This window comes from Schistocerca cancellata, chromosome 1 (genome assembly GCF_023864275.1).
Source record: "Schistocerca cancellata isolate TAMUIC-IGC-003103 chromosome 1, iqSchCanc2.1, whole genome shotgun sequence".
In the NCBI taxonomy this organism is placed as follows: domain Eukaryota; kingdom Metazoa; phylum Arthropoda; class Insecta; order Orthoptera; family Acrididae; genus Schistocerca; species Schistocerca cancellata.
In genome coordinates this window covers 641,470,978-641,492,303 of record NC_064626.1, presented here as the reverse complement: position 1 = coordinate 641,492,303, position 21,326 = coordinate 641,470,978, and the positions used below count along the sequence as shown (strand labels likewise).

The following is a 21,326-nucleotide window of genomic DNA, read 5'->3' as shown; positions in this document are numbered from 1 at the left end:
CTAATTGTAACTGTTTTAAAATTATATTTGAACACACCGCTCGTCGTGAAGGCGCTTAATTACCGCGTTTCTACATTCTGCTGCCTTTTAAGGCGGCTAATAATTTTAACTGTTTTTCATATTTTATTGACTGTGCCATCATTATTCTGAGCGTTTACTAGAGGGGAAAAGTTAATAGGGTGTAAACCGATTTTCTAAAGTGTCTGCCTGGAACTCAACGTACGCTGTGTAATGGAGGGCACTTACAACGTCACTGTCACTTCTCCCCTCCCCGGTACTTTTCGTGAATGGTACATGAGAAGAATGACTGTCGATAACGGTCCATATCAACTATAATTTTCCTAATTTTCTAGTCATAATTTTGGGAGACATATGTCGGAGGATAAAATAACTTGCCCAACACATCTTCTCACGTATGCTGTCATACTTTCACAAAAAATGGTTCAAATAGCTCTGCGCACTATGGGACTTAACTTCTGAGGTCATCAGTCCCCTAGAACTTAGAAGTACTTAAACCTAACTAACCTAAGGACATCACATACATCCATCCCGGAGGCAGGATTCGAATCTGCGACCGTAGCAGCAGCGCGGTACCAGACTGTGGCGCCTAGAACCGCTCGGCCACTCCGGCCGGCCATAATTTCACAGCTCCCACCACAGTACACAATGCTTTCCCTCTAGCGTTTGCTCCTGGAGTTTGTTGAGGATCTAAGTAGGACCACCATGCTTGTGAAACGATCCCGTGACCCAATGTGATGCTTTCTGTTGCACATTCTCTATCTGTTCCGTTAATCTAACTTGATAAGAATTCCAGACGGCTTTGTAATAGTCAGTAACCGATATTACAAGTGTTTTGTAAGTCACTGCATTCGCTAGGTCAAAGATCCCTGAACATCACCTCTCTCAAATACGGGGAAGCTACTGATGACCAAAGTGCCAGTGACCACTTTCCAGAGTGTTTGTGTCTACCATATATCGCAGACCCAGAGAGGACGTCGCTAAGATATGTGATTAGCAGGACAAACAGTGTGCTGTGCATGCAGTTGGCTGTATTTCGACGTCACGACAGGTTTTTCAGGCCTCGATGGAACATATTATTAGTTTGATACGATGTTGCTAGTTCACACTGCTGGAGGTTCAAGAGGTGCTCTGCAACCTAGGTCAGGTGAGAATCTCAACGCTCTAAATCCTGACCAAGTGAAAAAAATCTCGCAGTGTCTCTCGTGGCATGATTTTACAATCGATAAACATAGAAACCAACACAAAAAAAGTCTTCACAAGTGCCCCTAGATACAGTCCACCGTCATAATGTATCACTACAAGTACCGGGTGATCAAAAAGTCAGTATAAATTTGAAAACAGAATAAATCACGGAATAATGTAGATAGAGAGGTACAAATTGACACAAATGCTTGGCATGACATTGGGTTTTATTAAAACAAAAAATATACAAAAGTTCAAAAAATGTCCGACAGATGCCGCTTCATCTAATCAGAATAGCAATAATTAGCATAACAAAGTAAGACAAAGCAAAGATGATGTTCTTTACAGGAAATGCTCAATATGTCCACCATCATTCCTCAACAATAGCTGTAGTCGAGGAATAATGTTGTGAACAGCACTGTATAGCATGTCCGGAGTTATGGTGAGGCATTGGCGTCGGATGTTGTCTTTCAGCATCCCTAGAGATGTCGGTCGATCACGACACACTTGCGACTTCAGGTAACCCTAAAGCCAATAATCGCACCGACTGTGGTCTGGGGACCTGGGAGGCCAAGCATGACGAAAGTGGCGGCTGAGCACACGATCATCACCAAACGACGCGCGCAAGAGATCTTTCACGCGTCTTTTTTTTTTTTTTTTTTTGCCATCAGTCTACTGACTGGTTTGATGCGGCCCGCCACGAATTCCTTTCCTGTGCTAACCTCTTCATATCAGAGTAGCACTTGCAACCTACGTCCTCAATTATTTGCTTGACGTATTCCAATCTCTGTCTTCCTCTACAGTTTTTGCCCTCTACAGCTCCCTCTAATACCATGGAAGTCATTCCCTCATGTCTTAGCAGATGTCCTATCATCCTGTCCCTTCTCCTTATCAGTGTTTTCCAGTGTTTTCCTCTCCGATTTTGCGTAGAACCTCCTCATTCCTTACCTTATCAGTCCACCTAATTTTCAACATTCGTCTATAGCACCACATGTCAAATGCTTCGATTCTCTTCTGTTCCGGTTTTCCCACAGTCCATGTTTCACTACCATACAATGCTGTACTCCAGACGTACATCCTCAGAAATTTCTTCCTCAAATTAAGGCCGGTATTTGATATTAGTAGACTTATCTTGGCCAGAAATGCCTTTTTTGCCATAGCGAGTCTACTTTTGATGTCCTCCTTGCTCCGTCCGTCATTGGTTATTTTACTGCCTAGGTAGCAGAATTCCTTAACTTCATTGACTTCGTGACCATCAATCCTGATATTAAGTTTCTCGCTGTTCTCATGTCTACTACTTCTCATTACCTTCGTCTTTCTCCGATTTACCCTCAAACCATACTGTGCACTCATTAGACTGTTCATTCCGTTCAGCAGATCATTTAATTCTTCTTCACTTTCACTCAAGACAGCAATGTCGTCAGCGAATCATATCATTGATATCCTTTCACCTTGTATTTTAATTCCACTCCTCAACCTTTCTTTATTTCCACCATTGCTTCCTCGATGTACAGATTAAAGAGTAGGGGCGAAAGGCTGCAGCCTTGTCTTACACCCTTCTTAATACGAGCACTTCGTTCTTGATCGCCCACTCTTATTATTCCCTCTTGGTTGTTGTACATATTGTATATGACCCGTCTCTCCCTATAGCTTACCCCTACTTTTTTCAGAATCTCGAACAGCTTGCACCATTTTATATTGTCCAACGCTTTTTCCAGATCGACAAATCCTATGAAAGTGTCTTGATTTTTCTTTAGGCTGGCTTCCATTATTAGCCGTAGCGTCAGAATTGCCTCTCTCGTCGCTTTACTTTTCATAAAGCCAAACTGATCGTCATCTAGCGCATTCTCAATTTTCTTTTCCATTCTTCTGTATATTATTCTTGTAAGCAGCTTCGATGCATGAGCTGTTAAGCTGATTGTGCGATAATTCTCGCACTTGTCAGCTCTTGCCGTCTTCGGAATTGTGTGGATGATGCTTTTCCGAAAGTCAGATGGTATATCGTCAGACTCATATATTCTACACACCAACGTGAATAGTCGTTTTGTTGCCACTTCCCCCAATGATTTTAGAAATTCTGATGGAATGTTATCTATCCCTTCTGCATTATTTGACCGTCAGTCCTCCAAAGCTCTTTTAAATTCCGATTCTAATACTGGATCCCCTATCTCTACTAAATCGACCCCTGTTTCTTCTTCTATCACATCAGATAAATCTTCACCCTCATAGAGGCTTTCAATGTATTCTTTCCACCTATCTGCTCTCTCCTCTGCATTTAACAGTGGAATTCCCGTTGCACTCTTAATGTTACCACCGTTGCTTTTAATGTCACCAAGGTTGTTTTGACTTTCCTGTATGCTGAGTCTGTCCTTCCGACAATCATATCTTTTTCGATGTCTTCACATTTTTCCTGCAGCCATTTCGTCTTAGCTTCCCTGAACTTCCTATTTATTTCATTCCTCAGCGACTTGTATTTCTGTATTCCTGATTTTCCCGAAACATGTTTGTACTTCCTCCTTTCATCATCAACTGAAGTATTTCTTCTGTTACCCATGGTTTCTTCGCAGCTACCTTCTTTGTACCTATGTTTTCCTTCCCAACTTCTGTGATGGCCCTTTTTAGAGATGTCCATTCCTCTTCAACTGTACTGCCTACTGCGCTATTCCTTATTGCTGTATCTATAGCGTTAGAGAACTTCAAACGTATCTCGTCATTCCTTAGTACTTCCGTATCCCACTTCTTTGCGTATTGATTCTTCCTGACTAATGTCTTGAACTTCAGCCTACTCTTCATCACTACTATATTGTCGCGTCTAGCAATAATTTTTTTTTGGTTCTAATAAAACTCCACGTCATTCCAAGCATGTGTGTCAATTTTTACTTCTTTATCTACATTATTCCGTGGTTTATTAAGTTTATAAATTTATACTGACTTTTTGATCACCCGGTATGTAAGGCCATTACTAGGTTTTACATCAAACCCAGCGTGACTCAAGTAGGAGCTGGGAAATGTGATAGTATCAATTGATATACCAGTATAATATTGAGCTGTCATTGGGTGAGTAACACAGTTGATTAGAAGCTCTCTGTTTGGCCTCCAGAAATAGATGAAGGAAAGAGGTATGGGGCTGAGGAGGTAGGAGGGGAGTGGAAGTAAAGGCCAAAAGATGGAGGTTTGGTGCAGGAGGGTTTGCTTACAATGAGGGTCTGGATTAGGAGAGTGTTTTTGGCATGATGACGTCAAGCATTTGTTCCCTAGCCCTGCTTATAGAGAAACCTAAAGTTAAATGTCGAATCTCATCCAAAATCGGAACTGCTTTCCTATTTTTAAAATTCTGCAGTGAGTTTTTACCAGAAAATTAACACGACAAACGAGCAAAGCACATTACATTCGAGGTACACGTACAGAATTTCCATATTTGCTGCATGCCGCCTTTCCTGTGAATTAGACGATGGTATTCTAAAAACTTTGGCACTTGATGTAAGTCATTGGATTAAGGCTCCAAAATTGTACCTCCAGTCATAAAATCCTTCCATAATGTCCTCTGCCTAAACTGATAAATCAAATGTGTGTATAAACGCAAATGTCTTGTGTTATTCTTTCTTCAAATGGTTCATTGTGTTCCTTACAATTAATAGTTCTTCAACTGGCAGTCTTCTTTTGTTTCATTGTTGGTAACATGTTAAGAGCAATTCACAACTTATGGAATGGTGGCCTATATTTAGTAAATTGTTACATCCTTTGACTAGACTAACAAATACAAAACACTACATAGGACGAACTTCTAGTTACAGGCCACTGTCGTCAATTTATTTGTCTTTCCAAGTGATAGCTATTAAGTAGCAACTACTTCGATTTAGTGGTACAGCACGAGTCCCACGTATGCGTAATTTACAGGGGATAACCTTACGTCTGATGAGCACTAGTGTTCCAGTGAGTAGCGTACAGTTTCGAAACGTTTTTCAATGTTTGAACAAAAGCATTATCGTTTTGCCACACAGATCAGTGGGACGACAGAATAAGGAAATCTGTAACTGGGTGCGTACTCACCGCGATGTTGTTGTTGGAAACGTTGAGGTTGAGGAGGGAGGCGGAAAGCATGGTGAGGGCAGACAGTCTGTTGTAGGCGACGTTGAGGATCTCCAGCCCTCCAGGTAACGACTGCGGCAGCTCTTCCAGCTCGTTGGCAGACAGGTCCAACTCTTTCAGTTCGGGCACAGACTGCAGTGCCGCTGCGTACATAACAAGAAAATATGCTCACGGCCACATTTATATTTTTAAAATATCTGTAACACAGAGATACGCGTAGATTGGACCCACTAACCACAGCAGATAAAAACAAAATTAAACTCATTGAAATACTCTGGTACACCTGGCTCATATCCTGTAGGGCCCCCGCGAACACGCAGAGATGTCACAACAAGACGTGGATTCGACTAACGTCTGAAATAGTGCTGGAGGAAATTTACACCCTGAATCCTGCAGAGTTGTTCATAAAGACGTAAGAGTACGCAGGGGTGGACAGCACGTTGGAGGGCATCCCAGATATACGCCAGTATAGCGCTATCTGGGATGCACATCTACGAAAAGTCGCTTAATAAGATGTCACGTACTCGCATAAGACATTTATAACAATTTGCATGTCAATATTAATCTTACGACGTCACACAGCATAAAATCTATCGTAAGTCTCTGAAAATAAAGGTACAGTTAAAGTAATAGGACTGACGGTGTTACAAATATGACTAAATACTTAAGTACGATGTAGTTGTACAGCGTGATCTATTGTCAAATAATAAACTGTGTTACTGTGTCAAAAATAAAATGTACCAGGCACTGTTAATTGCTCTTCATTACATACAGTCTGGTTCCAACATTTTGTGTGCATGCACTCTACAAATTTTCCAGTATGCCACTGATGAATGTTTATAAGTTGAAACGAAGGCAGTACATGCGGTCTGCGTACATCGATATTTACAGTGCAATCCCTTCAATTACGCAAGTTGTGTAGCATATTTAATTGAGAGTACTTATGACAGTCATACTCGAAAACATAACCACCTATACGTTGTGTTGAAATACATATTACTTAGGCCGTGTATTTGTTTTCTATTTGTTCATTAAGTTTGTTCTCTATTCTTTTCGTGATCTATAATCTTTATTTTGGGTATTTATTATTTAATAATTGATTATACATATTATGTGTAACACAACAATATTACCGTTGATGGCAGTGATGTGCAAATGAGTAGCAAGTTGTTACGTCTTTTCACAGTGCTGATATAATTTACGTCTTACGTTTTTTATGCACATTGTTTTTGTTTTAGAGCGATCTTTGGGAACAAAATGCACTTAAGTTATAATGTAAAGGAAGTACAAAAAAGTACGTTTATACAGGGTGTAACTAAATTCCTTTTACGGACTTCAAGGAAAGCAAGATAAAAATGTCTAGTAAACATGGGCTCTAAACTGCATACCTTCATCTTCTATACTGTAACACACATTTCTTCTACTGCAAGCTCTTCAATTTCCATATTTTGGTAGGAGATAGTATAGACAAAACAGGAAAATATGTTCAGTAGAAAGGGCTTAATAGCTATGAGCACTTATTCAATAGCAGAATGAGTTTCCCAGTAGAGAAGAAGAAGTCCTCTTAGCACTTAAGGTATGCAGTTTAGAGCTCATGTTTACGAGTCTTATTTTCCTTGTTTTGGTGTAAAGCACATGTTCTCAAATTCTGCAAAGGGAAATCTGTAAAGAGAATTTAGATGTACACTATATGTAGAAGACGGCGGTGGCTCAAAGCAATTACATTAACATTTAGGTTATCACTCCTCAAAGAGAACATTAGGCACAATGAACCTTCAATATGTAGGCTGCAGGCATACTGAGTCATATCTTCCAAATGTTCCGGCTAGAGAAGTTGACTGCTTTGATGTGAATATTGTAAGAAAATGCCATGTGAAGTTTACCCCGCCGTTACCTTATTACAAAGAGTTTTCTGAAAGTTTACTGTAGGGTTTCCGAAATGTATTCGCACTTCGTAAATCTCGATTGCCGTCAGCTGCTGGCGACATACGAAAATTTGTGTGGAGTGGTACTCGAACCCGGACCTCCCGCTTATCGCGAGCAATCACCTTAACGACTTGGGTTGTCCGAGTGCGCTCCAGGACCGATCCAAACTTCCATTTGTCACAGAATCTAGAACAGTGTGTCTTCCTTCAGACGTGCATCAAAAATCAAATGGCTCTGAGCACTAGGCGCACTAGGCGACTTAACTTCTGAGATCATCAGTCGCCTAGAACTTAGAACTAATTAAACCTAACTAACCTAAGGACATCACACACATCCATGCCCGAGGCAGTATTCGAACCTGCGACCGTAGTGGTCGCTCGGTTCCGGACTGTAGCGCCTAGAACCGCACGGCCACTCCGGCCGACAGACATGCATCGACATTGTCATCTGGAGATACAGACGCTGATAAACGTAGACATTGTAACTATCCACAATGTATCCAAGCCTCGACGGACTAAAATGACGGTAAAAACATTTGTCACTCATTGTACAGGAGTCACGAACTGCGCGAGTATACCGGTCGTGGATTCCCTGTGAGATGTGGATGTCTGGAGCTGTCCTGGAGGTGAACTCGGATAGACAAAATGGTTAAGGCGTCCGCTCGCGATGAGCGGCATATCCACGTTCGAGTCCCGGTCAGGCACAAATTTTCACGGGTAGCAAACAGCTGAGGTCAATCCCTGATTCAGGAATGCAAATCCATTTCGTGATATTTACCACGGTCAGAACTGTGTCAGTTCCTTGAAACACGCACATATGTCTGAAGGACATTGAAATACGAAGACGCAGACACTGTGTAAGCACAGACACTGTAAGCAGGTATGATTTACTGTGCGGACGACGAGACGTGAGCCTTACCTGCACCGAGTTTAGTGATGCCGTCCCCGGGCAGCCGGAGCACTTGCAGCGTTGGCATGGCGACCAGCGGCTCGTGCACCTCGCCCAGAGGCATGCCGGCGGCCGTCAGCTCCTTCATGCGCAGCTCCGGGGACAGCACCCGCGTAATGAACTGCAGCGGGACGAGGGACAGCCGATCGGATTTGGTTATCGACAGCTGCGTCAACTCGGCGCCGAGGTTTTCGACAAAGCGTCTCTTCAGGAAGCTCCAGAAATGGTCACCGTTGAAATCTAGTTTAAACGTTCCTCGTTTAATTTCCTTCAGAAACAAGACCTTGTCCACGCACTCCGACCGCAGGTCCTTCCTGTTGTGCACAGCATCGGAGACATCTGTAAAACACTTAATGGTGCTATTCGAGCAAAACCCTAAAATATATGAGCTAGGTTAGTGATTACACTAGTGGGCTATGATAAATCGGATAACACTACATCCACTTCTGTTTACTGAATTGTTTTCATTAAACCAAACACAGTGTTCTATGCTGTTAACAAGAGCAATGATTAACGTCTGACATTTAGTTTAAACAGGTGTCTCATATTATTGAACTCATGTCCAAAATGTCCGTTAAGAGCACAGTTCAGATGATTCTAAAAGCAATGGTGTACAGAAGCACACATCTTGATAGTTCGTACGTTTACGAAGGATGGGCATCTAGTGCATACTACATATTTCTATGCTTTTCTAGCGACAGCTGTCTGAATTACCGTGTGGTTGTAATTAAACTTTCCCTATTTAACACGTTATAACAGGGAAACTAATTACCGTACGAATACCAAACTTGGTAGCATTAATGTAAAGGACATGGGGAAGAGAAATATTGCAGAATCAATTCAATTGACCGAGCGCGGTGGCGCAGTGGTTAGCACACTGGACTCGCATTCGGGAGGACGACGGTTCAATCCCGTCTCCGGCCATCCTGATTTAGGTTTTCCGTGATTTCCCTAAATCGCTTCAGGCAAATGCCGGGATGGTTCCTTTGAAAGGGCACGGCCGATTTCCTTCCCCATCCTTCCCTCACCCGAGCTTGCGCTCCGTCTCTAATGACCTCGTTGTCGACGGGACGTTAAACACTAATCTCCTCCTCCTCCTCCTCCAATTCAATTGAACTAATTTTATTGTGCTGTTACGGCACACCATACCATTACTTACCAGTACCATTACTACTACAAAAGGGGCTCAATATGGCGCCCATCAGTGCCCAGAAGAGTCTGACAGCCCAGGACTGCATTCTGCACAGCAGAACGAAGCATGGCCGTAGTTATGCTGGCTACCTCTCCTGATAAGCTGCGCTTGAGATCAGCACATGTGTGAATGTTCTCCTAGTAAACCCTGTCATTTAGGCAGCCCCCACAACCAGAAATTACAGGGAGAGGGAGTGAGATCAGGTGATGGTGCCGGCCAAGCATTTGGAAACGATCGACTGATAATTGGTACGTTTCCAAATGTGTTTCGGAGAAGCAACAAGTGAACTTCACGAGCGATGTGTGGTGGCGACCCATCTTGCACGAAAACTGTTGAGTTCAATGCGTCTGTCTCCTGTAGGATGGCATGACGTGCTGGCGTAGCATATCGCAGTAACGCTGGTCCTTGGGCGCCAACCTGTTCAAAAAAGAATGGGCCGTGAAGCCACACCATACGGCGACACATTCGCCATACAGAGGAACTTCATTCACAGTGACTGGAGGTTAAGATCCCCACACTCGGCAGTTCTGTGTGTTCACCTCACTCGTCAGAGAAAAATGAGCTTCGTCTGTCCATAGGACGGTCCAAGGCCAGCCCTCGTCAACTTCAGTTCTTACGAGAAAGTGGAGAGTGAAATCAACACGTTGTTGTACGTCCTATGGTGCAATCAGCCGTACGACATGGATCTTGTACTGATACCATCTGAGGGGGCACGCGCACTGCCTTACGATAGGAAATTGCGCGCAGCGTTGTCTGCCATAGCAACAGAGATTTCATCAATCACCTGTGGTGCAACTGGTCGTCGGTCTCTTGCCGGAGCGACGCCCAATTCTCCAGTTGATTCGAACTTCTTCATCATGTTCCGCACAACAGGTGGAGAAAGAGGACCCTTCCGTAATCCTTTCAGACTGTTATATTTTCGAAGTGCAGCTGCAAAATTACTGTTGTTTTGATAATAGAGCTTCACCAATAATGCCCTGCTCCTTTTGACCAAACTCATGTTGTACGTCAAGAAGTGCACTACGACTGGTCAGGTGTCTGAGACTATGAATCACGATGACTGATCATGGGACCTGGTGTCCACAGTTGGATATGGACCGTGGCCCTGTGACGCATGGAAATCGTGCACCCCAAACTCTGGACGTTAATGCTACCAAGTTCGGTACATTTACGGTAATTAGTTTCTGTGTTATAACGTGTTAAATAGGAAAAATTTAATTATAACTACCCGGTAGTCTAAAATAGAAACGGTGCACCACTACTTTTTGCGTTTTAATGTCAGCTTCTCTTCACAACACATGTTCAGAAATATTTCCGCGAACGCCAGAGTGTTTTGCAACTAGTATTGATGAATGCTCCCTTCCTAATCGAGAAAATTAGCACTCAAAACGTCAGCAACAAATTTCCTCGTAGCCTATGCTTTTAGTTTGTGGAGTATGTTCGTTAAACATACTAACAAACAATAATTTGATGGAAGAAGGTCAACGGTAAACACACTTGCTGTGCAATAAAGCGCCTTGAGTGATTCAACACCCACGACAAATTTGTTGATACGCATGACGTCCACTAAGTTGCTAAAGAATTGCTCTTCATTATGCATACGATAAGTCCTTGGAAGATTTCGGAGGTATGTGGAATCATTACGCATGTCACGCAATTCCCTTAACTTATGGCCGTGTGGTTTATGGGCGCGGATCTGAGGTCTGATAGCGTACTAGATGTGTCGCGTTTCATATCGGGCGAATCTGGTGACCAAGATATCAGCGTGTGTTCAGTATCATGTTCCTGAAACTACTGTAGCAGGATTCTGGAGTTGTGACACGGATGGCTATGCTGCTAAAGATACCATTGCCATCGGTGAAGACATCAAGCATCGAGGAATGCGGTTGGTCTGCAAAAATGTTGATGAAATCCACAGCCATCACGGTACCTTCGGTTACTATCACAGGTCCCATTGGAACCTAGGTGAATGTCCTGCATCGCATTGTATTGTAGGTTCTATGATGAGGCGATTTCACGGCCCTTCAACCACTTTCCAACAGATGCTCACGAAACTTCGCCGTTTCCGATATGTTCGCCCCGGGTGCCGGACCATAAGAATCTACCCATTATCAGAGTCGTTTATGTCATTGAATTTCCCCATTTTTGGCGCATTTAATCACTGGAATTATTATTCATTCGTGTGTCTGCGCCGCTTATATATTCTTCTTACCGCATCATCTGCCCGCGATGATACAAGGTGGCATGGTCAAAACGTTATGGATCGTTAAGCGCATATATGCAGTAGCACTCTGGCGCATGTGAAGATATCAGGAAGGTATAAACTAATATGATAAACGTCATGGGACAGCCATATGCACATATGCAAATTGCGGAGCTGTCATTTGTACTCATGATATCATGCGAAAAGGTTTCCGACTTCATACGGCCGCACGACGGGAATTATCAGACTTTAAAACACGGAGTGGTAGTTAGAACTAGGGGCATGAAACATTCCATTTCAGATATCGTAGGGGAATTCAATATTCCGTGATTCATAGTGTGAAGAGCGTGCTGAGAATACCAACTTCCAGTCATTCCGTCTCAACACGGACAATGCAGTGGCCGACGGCCTTCACTTAAGGACCGAGAGCAGCGGCGTTTGCGTTGAGTCGTCAGTGCAAACAGACACAGAACGCTGTGTGAAATAACCGCAGATACCACTGTTCGACGTACGACGAACGTGTCCGTTAGGACAGGGCGCGCAACTCTCGTTTAAGTAGGAAAGTGCAGCACGCGACCTATGCGATTGCCGTTGCTAACAGCACAACATCGCCTGTAGTGCCTCTCCTAGGCTCGTGGCAATTGTGGTTGGAACCTAGACGACTGTAAAACCGTGCTCAGGTCAGGTAGGTTCCGATTTCAGCTGATAAGAGGTGGTAGCAGCGTTCAAGTGTCGCTCAGATCCCACGCGGCCGTGGACCCAAGTTGTCAACAAGGCACTGTGGACACTGCTGGTGGCTCCATAATTACTGAGGGCTGTGTTTATATGGAATAGACTATGTCCTCTGGATGTTTGCCTACTTGGAGACCATTTGCAGCCATCCATGAACGTAAAATTCCCAGAAACCCATTCTCCATGTCATTGGGCGATAATTGTTCGTTATTGGTTTGAAGAAATTGTTGACAGTTCAGGTGGTTTGGCAGCTCAGATCGTCCAACAAGAATCCCATCGAAATCAAAGGACATAATCGAGAGGTCGCTTCGTGCACGAAATCCTGCACCGGCAACACTTCCGCATTTAGCACGGCTATAGATGTAGCATGGCTCAGTGTATCTGCAGAGGACTTCCAACGACTTGTGGAATCCATGGCACGTCAGGTTGCTGCACTATACCGGGAAAACGCTTGTCCGATACGTTATTGAGAGGTATCCCCTGTCTTCTGCCACCTCAGTGTATAAGTGTCTGTTCCGTTGCTAGTAATCTCGTCGTCAGCTGGCCACTTAACCGAATATTTCGTTCCTTTTTAACCGATCTTCTCAGTCAGGCCCTGAGGACCACTCTATATCGACCGACTCTTATTTCATAAGTGACTGAGTACTCCGTTACGTGCTTATTTCCCTTGTATTAGTCGTCTCCTCCATCCTCTCTCTCTCTGTCAGTCTCCTCTGTCCATGTCTCTGCTCGTCACCTTCTCCCCATTCTCTCTGTCCAGCTCCTCCACCCCCAGTTCTCTGTCTACCCCCAATACCTCCTCTCTCAGTCCATCTCCTCCTCTTTCCTTTTTGTACCTGTCTCTTCTTCCCCACCCCTTCTCTTTTTCTATCTCGTCCGCTTCCCTTAATCTCCCGCTCGCTTCTCACTGTCTATCGGCTCCACCCCTCTCTCCGTCCCCACTCCTTTTGTTTCTCTGCCCATCTCCTCCACCCCTTTCTCAGTTGTGTGTGTGTGTGTGTGTGTGTGTGAATTTCTATGGGACCAAACTGCTTTTTTTTCCGTCGTTGATCGTTGTGTTTGGTCGTTGGGGACGTCACATGACATCCGTGAAAGTTCCCTGATGATCCTTTCACTCAGTTTTTTTTTTATTACAGAGGCCAACCAAGCTTTCTGACCGAACACGCTGAGCTACTGTGCCGAACTGCTTAGGTCATCGGTCCCTAGACTTACACACTGGGACTGATGACCTCAGAAGTTAAGTCCCATAGTGCTCACAGCCATTTGAACCATTTCAACTTACACACTACTTAAATTGACTTAAGGTAAGAACAACACGCACACCCATGCCCGAGGGAGGACTCTAACCTCCGGCGGGAGGGGCCGCGCAGTCCGTGACATGGTGCCTCTAACCGCGCGGACACTCCGCGCGGCCACCTGTCTCAGTCCATATCATCACTCCCACCGTAATAGCAGATCGCTGGCTCTTAGTCCTACAGTATATGTGTGTTTGGCTGAAATCGATGCAGGGGTTCAGGAGCTTTTACCGGTGGCTTTTCCCGTGTACGCACATGTCACATATAATGTATTTAACATAGGAAATATAATGTGTTTGTCATATCTGAACACGTATTTCACCCGTATCTCCAGCTAATTTCGCCCTGCAGTTTCGTTTTCAAGTAGCTAAAAGTTCATGACGTCATATTTCCTGAACTACGATTCGTACAGCGATATACACTCCTGGAAATGGAAAAAAGAACACATTGACACCGGTGTGTCAGACCCACCATACTTGCTCCGGACACTGCGAGAGGGCTGTACAAGCACGGCACAGCGGACACACCAGGAACCGCGGTGTTGGCCGTCGAATGGCGCTAGCTGCGCTGCATTTGTGCACCGCCACCGTCAGTGTCAGCCAGTTTGCCGTGGCATACGGAGCTCCATCGCAGTCTTTAACACTGGTAGCATGCCGCGACAGCGTGGACGTGAACCGTATGTGCAGTTGACGGACTTTGAGCGAGGGCGTATAGTGGGCATGCGGGAGGCCGGGTGGACGTACCGCCGAATTGCTCAACACGTGGGGCGTGAGGTCTCCACAGTACATCGATGTTGTCGCCAGTGGTCGGCGGAAGGTGCACGTGCCCGTCGACCTGGGACCGGACCGCAGCCACGCACGGATGCACGCCAAGACCGTAGGATCCTACGCAGTGCCGTAGGGGACCGCACCGCCACTTCCCAGCAAATTAGGGACACTGTTGCTCCTGGGGTATCGGCGAGGACCATTCGCAACCGTCTCCATGAAGCTGGGCTACGGTCCCGCACACCGTTAGGCCGTCTTCCGCTCACGCCCCAACATCGTGCAGCCCGCCTCCAGTGGTGTCGCGACAGGCGTGAATGGAGGGACGAATGGAGACGTGTCGTCTTCAGCGATGAGAGTCGCTTCTGCCTTGGTGCCAATGATGGTCGTATGCGTGTTTGGCGCCGTGCAGGTGAGCGCCACAATCAGGACTGCATACGACCGAGGCACACAGGGCCAACACCCGGCATCATGGTGTGGGGAGCGACCTCCTACACTGGCTGTACACCACTGGTGATCGTCGAGGGGACACTGAATAGTGCACGGTACATCCAAACCGTCATCGAACCCATCGTTCTACCATTCCTAGACCGGCAAGGGAACTTGCTGTTCCAACAGGACAATGCACGTCCGCATGTATCCCGTGCCACCCAACGTGCTCTAGAAGGTGTAAGTCAACTACCCTGGCCAGCAAGATCTCCGGATCTGTCCCCCATTGAGCATGTTTGGGACTGGATGAAGCGTCGTCTCACGCGGTCTGCACGTCCAGCACGAACGCTGGTCCAACTGAGGCGCCAGGTGGAAATGGCATGGCAAGCCGTTCCACAGGACTACATCCAGCATCTCTACGATCGTCTCCATGGGAGAATAGCAGCCTGCATTGCTGCGAAAGGTGGATATACACTGTACTAGTGCCGACATTGTGCATGCTCTGTTGCCTGTGTCTATGTGCCTGTGGTTCTGTCAGTGTGATCATGTGATGTATCTGACCCCAGGAATGTGTCAATAAAGTTTCCCCTTCCTGGGACAATGAATTCACGGTGTTCTTATTTCAATTTCCAGGAGTGTAGTCTGGTACATATATTCAGTGGCATATGTGGATACTGTCTGTGAAATGATTTGCGAATAACAGTGAGTAACTAACAAATAATAAATTTCACCCTAATGCACGATGCGGCACTCCCTCGCGCATCTCAGTGCTTATGACGTCATATCTTCTGAACTATGTGTTGTACACTGATATAATTTTGTATGTACGTTCTGGGAAATATGTGGATACTGGCTGCAAGGCGTGTTGCGAATACAATTAGTAGCAAAGAGTAATAAATATGAACGCCAATCATGATGCAATAGTTTCTCAGGCATCTCAGTGTGTATGAGGACATGTCTCAGGAAATATTTGTTGCACAATGATGTACGAGGGTTGGAACTTTAATAGTGGAAACTGTTTATTTACAGCTCGTACAAAATAAATACGAGTTTCAAAGTTTTAATGATCTTCAAAGTAGTCACCAGCATTGTGTATAACCCGTCGCCAGAGATGTGAAAGTCGTAGGATACTCTTAGCAGTGCCAGTTGTGTTGACAGTTCGAGCGGCGCGATCTATTGCCCGACGAATTTGTAGCTGTTCTGTAGCGAATACCGTGAAGTGTTTCCTTCAGTTTAGAAATCGAGTTGAACTCACGAGGGCTTAAGTAAGGGGAGTGCAGTAGGTGCTATAGCACTTAGCAGCCCCATCAGCCAAACAGATTAGTAGCAGCTTGCACTGTACGTGCTTGGGCATTGTCCTGCAAAATGATGGCTAGGTCCTGCAGAAAGTGCCATCGCTCCTGTCTCTAAGCCGGTCGCAGGTTGTGTTCCAAAAATGAACAGCAACTCCCGTTACACTATTTTCTGCTGCTGTTGATATTAACCCATACTCATCTGACCAGAAATACTTGTCTTCCTTCCATTTCACTGAAGTGCTCATAGCTCTTAAGATAGGCCTTATACATTTTAGATCCCAGTGTGTGCTGTGATTATCGTATGGCAGCGAAACTTTTTTTTGCTTCGAATGATGTTTATTGTCACATCCCTGAATACTGACCGTTCCTCCTGGGACCCCCACCCCCCTTAATACCGTAAAGTACTAGTCACTGGAATCTTACCGGAACCATAGATCTGTGACAATTTCTAAATCAGTTCTGGTTCAGCTGTTTAACAGTGATCAGGTGTGCAGTTGTCAGTATGCAGAAGCCTTCGTTCCTAGCACTAAGGATGAGTGTTGATGTAACACGAACAAGTGTACAGTCTGGCACAGTTTATGATAGACAGCGTAATTTATGTTACACTATCACAGTAGTAAACTCTGCAGGAATGCGGTTTTTCTAAGTTTTTATGAGATACTTTGTTCCTCGTTAGTTACGTTATTCTGAGTGACTGAGTGTCTTACTCTTATTTCCAGTGAGAGATTCATGGTTTTATTATCTGACGCCATTGGTTTTATGAATGCTAACATGGTTTTGTAAATGCTTTTTTTTTTACGTGTGAGCTTCCTTAAACATGTGTATCAGTTAATATGGTTGTGACAGTTTAATCTTGTAATTCTCTTCATATGTTCTTTCAGTTGGTACAAAGGAACGTGATGACACCCGTGGACTCAAATTGGTTATTAAATAAAGAAAGTTTATCATTAGCGCTTGTCAGTAATCATGACGTTCTTCGATTGTATGGGTGCTTCCTAAACGCAAAGCTGAAGCGTGTAATGTAAATGAGGCGTGATTATTGTAATAAAATGCAACGTCATTCTAACTTAGCTGTCGTTATCCCGAGTTTGAAGTCACTGGAAGCCTATGCCTTTTATTAATTCCAGCTGCTGTTGTCTCTCATGCTATTGCAGAGTTTTGGAGCTATCTGTTGCGCGAAAGGGCACGGCGCTGAAAGTCTAGGTTGGGCTTAGTTGTGCTTTGTATTACAAAGCAAATTTAGGTCGGCTCGATTCCGCAGGTTACGGTATCTGCACGCTTACGTCCTCAGAATAAGTAGATAAAGTTATAAATGCCGCCCCTTACATACACTTCTGGACTTTCGCTCTGACAACCAAAATGAAATTTCAACTTGTTCCATCGATGCGTTTATTGCCGTTTTAAAAGGATGCATAAGACGAAAGTTGTGGTGTGTTTAGGAGGCCTCAATAAATATCAAAGCCTGAGTGGAGAAATGCTACCTTCATCCTGAACTGTACGTTTAGAGTGTATGTTTTATCTACGAATCTAAAAGTTGATGATCACAACACGAAAATGTTTGCGTCAGCATAGGCATGACTTCCAGATTTGCTGTATTTTGTGTCGGTGTCCATCCCTGTATACATGGACATTCAAAACATTTTAAGGTATACTAATTATAAATCCACGGCTGAGATAAAGATACATTTCTTACAGACTCACGGGCAAAATCATTGTTTTTTGTGGACAGCAGATACACAGTGACAGCGATAACTTACCTTGGCAAACCTTGACACTCCGGGGAGAGGGTGACAGTAGCTACAGGAACATCCTTGGTGAAGTCGATGTGAGCAAAGCTGTCGTTCGTGAAGAAATTTAGGAAGGTGATGAAGCCTGGAGGCAGATCAGTTTCGGTATGGCTCTCTGTTACGTCGTTGTCCCTGCAGGCAAATTGAGAGATGTCTGAGATGGAACAGCTCTCTCTCTCTCTCTCTTTCTTCCACACGCGCGAGCACACACACACACACACACACACACACACACACACACACACACACTATAAAGTCAAAAGCTGTACCAATAGGTCAATACATGTAATTTATTTGCGATAAACGTGATAAATACGTGAATGATGATAATGAGTGAATTTTTTTTTACAAGTCTCGATCGGTTGCGAAATTAAAACCACAGTGAAATCCGATGAATCTCCAAGCAGATATTTACATAGTGTCTCTAGTATACCACTCTATAGCGTCATGTCGCTCTTTTCAATTCTGAGCGCACTGTAAGCACTTGAAGAAGCCTAGACAACAGAATCGCCCGCCAAGTGTGAAGTGCGTACTGTCATTCTGTTACGGCACGGAACAGTAATGGGTTTAAATTAGAAAATTTTATTAAAACCCATTCACATTGCGACAAGCAAACTCAAGTCATGCCAGAGACAAAGGCACAGCTGGAAGCGAGCCACTCTGTCGCATGTGGTTCAGGGCACTGACACGTTACGATACTATCTGCCGATGGAGGATACACATTCAGCAGAAAACCAAAGGAAGCGAGACAAGGATATTCGTTAGCTCGTAAGACATGTTGCTAGAAATTATCTGTTTCACAATGGCACATAGCGAGGAACTGATACAACAGTTAACAGTATGCAGTCATTACGAAAAGAGCCTCGCGCCATAGCCTCACACCAGTTCCCTTTAAATACTTCTGCTCTCCAGCTCTCGTAACGAGTTAATCACTGGAATAATACTAAATTCCATTGTTGAGATATTGCAGTGAATCTGTGTCCCACATGCTCCAGTACAGGCTATGAACTCGCTAAAGATGTACTCAAGATGATGCCCTTCACCAGATGAGCTTAATGCAGCTCGGCGCCTTCCATCTACTGGTGGAGGAAGTGATGTCTTCCGACAACACAACATCGCATTGTCCTGCGAGCACGGAACTTCAACGCGGAAGTCAACAACAGAGCCTCCTTGGTCCACGTTCCTGTTCAAACCCAGGCGCTTCTAGGTGCTGAAACCTACCAGGGGGTAGGGAGGACATCAACCGACCATACGGCGCCAGGTACATCGCGGATGGGTCATCAAGAATTACCCTAGAATTCTGAGTGGGAATGAGGACTCTCCAGTAGCCAGCCCGAGGTGACTCGGTGCTCCGTGCACCTGCTCGCCGAGTACTTGCAGTGCCGCCAGGGTTGCTGGCATATAATGTAACTGTCATGCATGACAGCGAAGTGCGGCAGTGGTGCAGGAACTTTGTAGTAAGTACAGTGGTTCATGGTGCAAGCGGTCAGGGAAGTAACGAGTGTCATCCGATGACCTTTTCCAATGATTGGATCAGTCTATTCGATAAAAATGGTTTACGAAGGTAAATTCAGAAGAAGCGAAGAGGAATGTCGTCTTACGTATTGCCCTGCTTCACGACAATGCTTGGCCGCACACTGCAGCAGTTTTCAATGGAACGTTAATGCCTAATCTTTCTTCTTCTTCTTCTTCTTCTTCTTCTTCATGCGCAGCTGCAGCAAACACATTGCTGCAGAGTGTTGGGTCACCCACCATACAGCCCGTCCTTGGCTCTCTTGGATTTTCATCTCTTCGCTCACATGAACTGTTGGATATGAGGACAGCATTTTGGCACAGACAATGAGCTGTAGACCAGCGAAGAGAAACATAGGCAGCTGCCTCCTCCACAACTGTGTAGAGAAGTAGCTGGGTTTTTCCAAATGCTGCAAATAAAACATTTTTGATTTTCTCTGTGTTTCCATTACGCATCCACCGGACTTCTTCATTTTTTTTTAAAAAAAGAAAAAAAAAACAATGGAATCATGGAATCAAAGTTATAGCTGAATCAGGAATAGCTAGCAGCACCTAGCTGCTTGTTTGGCCCAGGTTCTACCGGCGGGACATTGTCTATGGGAACGGTTCACCATACCACCTGTGGGACAGGTCAACGACTTCTAAAGGACGATTCCTCCAGGACGGCCTAATTGCCGCTACTGTCTCGTTCCTCGTTCCATTTCGACCGTTCCTTGTTTCTTATGCGGTTTCATTCGGTCAGCTTCGTTCTTTTTTCGGCAGGTCACTTGTTGCTCGTTCCACATCCAGAGTTCTTTGTTCAGCTGTAGTTCCATTTGTTCATTGCGTTTACCCATTCTTGTACACGCTCAAACCGTTCTCGAAATATCGACTTCTATTTCTTTGTGTACCCTGTTCAGCGTACACGACCGATAATATAGCCGGCCGCGGTGGTCTAGCGGTTCTAGGCGCTCAGTCCGGAACCGCGCGACTGCTACGGTCGCAGGTTCGAATCCTGCCTCGGGCATGGATGTTTGTGATGTCCTTAGGTTAGTTAGGTTTAAGTAGTTCTAAGTTCTAGGGGACTGATGACCTTAGAAGTTAAGCCCATAGTGCTCAGAGCCATTTGAACCATTTTGAACCGATAATCTACAATTGAAATATAATTGTGAAACCAAATTAACACAAAAACTCCTGATTCTCTGGAAATTGTTTTCGGATATGTTAGTGCGTGTTTCTGAAAACAAAATGCTCACATTTTCATTTTAGATCTTACGCATAATATTTATCAATGACAAGAATAACTTTTTTTTTTTTTTTGAAAACATACTTTTAAAATGAAATGACATGAATTTTTCGTAACAATTCCCTGTACCATTTTCCCTTTTCAGCTTCTGATGCATAGCTTGTAACATTCTGAAGGGATTAAAGAGTAGTCGGACAACGATTCTAACCTGCGTCATTCGCTGAAGACACCGGTTTTCTTAAAAGAGTTACGACAACTTGAGTGTGGCATTTATTTGGTATTTATCTAACAAGCGGCCCTCAACGACAGCTCTGCGCTCTTCGGTTTCCTTCATATTTGCAGGATTTGAGTCTCATCGATTTCCTAAACCAATACGACACATTTCTCAAAAAACTCAATAAATAGGTCTTGAATTATGAAATATTTCTAAGGCCTCTTTAGTACAAAATCACCAGCGTAGTCCGTAGTAGTTCAGTGTGTGCCGAACAAATTTGGTAATTGTTAATTCACTTACATAACAAAGTAGGCTTCCGCGAGCGGTGTCATGATGATTAAAATTTTTCTGCGTGTTGTACCGCGTCATAGTATACAATACTTTGGTGATAAACTTAAAACCAAAGTTTCGACCGTACTGCAACAGTCTTCCTCAGGGAAAGACTGGTTTTGGTGGAGAAAAGGTATTTCTATGTCGCTGCGGACATCTTTATGGACGACGCTTTTATGCAAACG

The 21,326-nt window shown here is 44.4% G+C and overlaps 1 protein-coding gene across 2 annotated transcripts in view; it reads right to left on the bottom strand.

Annotated features, from left to right (window-relative positions):
* Positions 1 to 21,326, bottom strand: part of LOC126183320 (toll-like receptor 2) — a 132,169-nt gene that overhangs the window by 77,433 nt on the left and 33,410 nt on the right. Inside the window, exons 3-5 of one of the 2 annotated variants that reach the window (XM_049925181.1) lie at positions 17,831 to 17,992; positions 8,137 to 8,480; positions 5,254 to 5,435 (exon numbers count right to left, since the gene is read on the bottom strand). In XM_049925181.1, the coding sequence (XP_049781138.1) occupies positions 5,254 to 5,435; positions 8,137 to 8,480; positions 17,831 to 17,992 (688 nt within the window). Of the gene's footprint in view, positions 1 to 5,253; positions 5,436 to 8,136; positions 8,506 to 17,830; positions 17,993 to 21,326 lie in introns of both variants that reach the window. The other variant, XM_049925190.1, reaches the window with a different exon arrangement.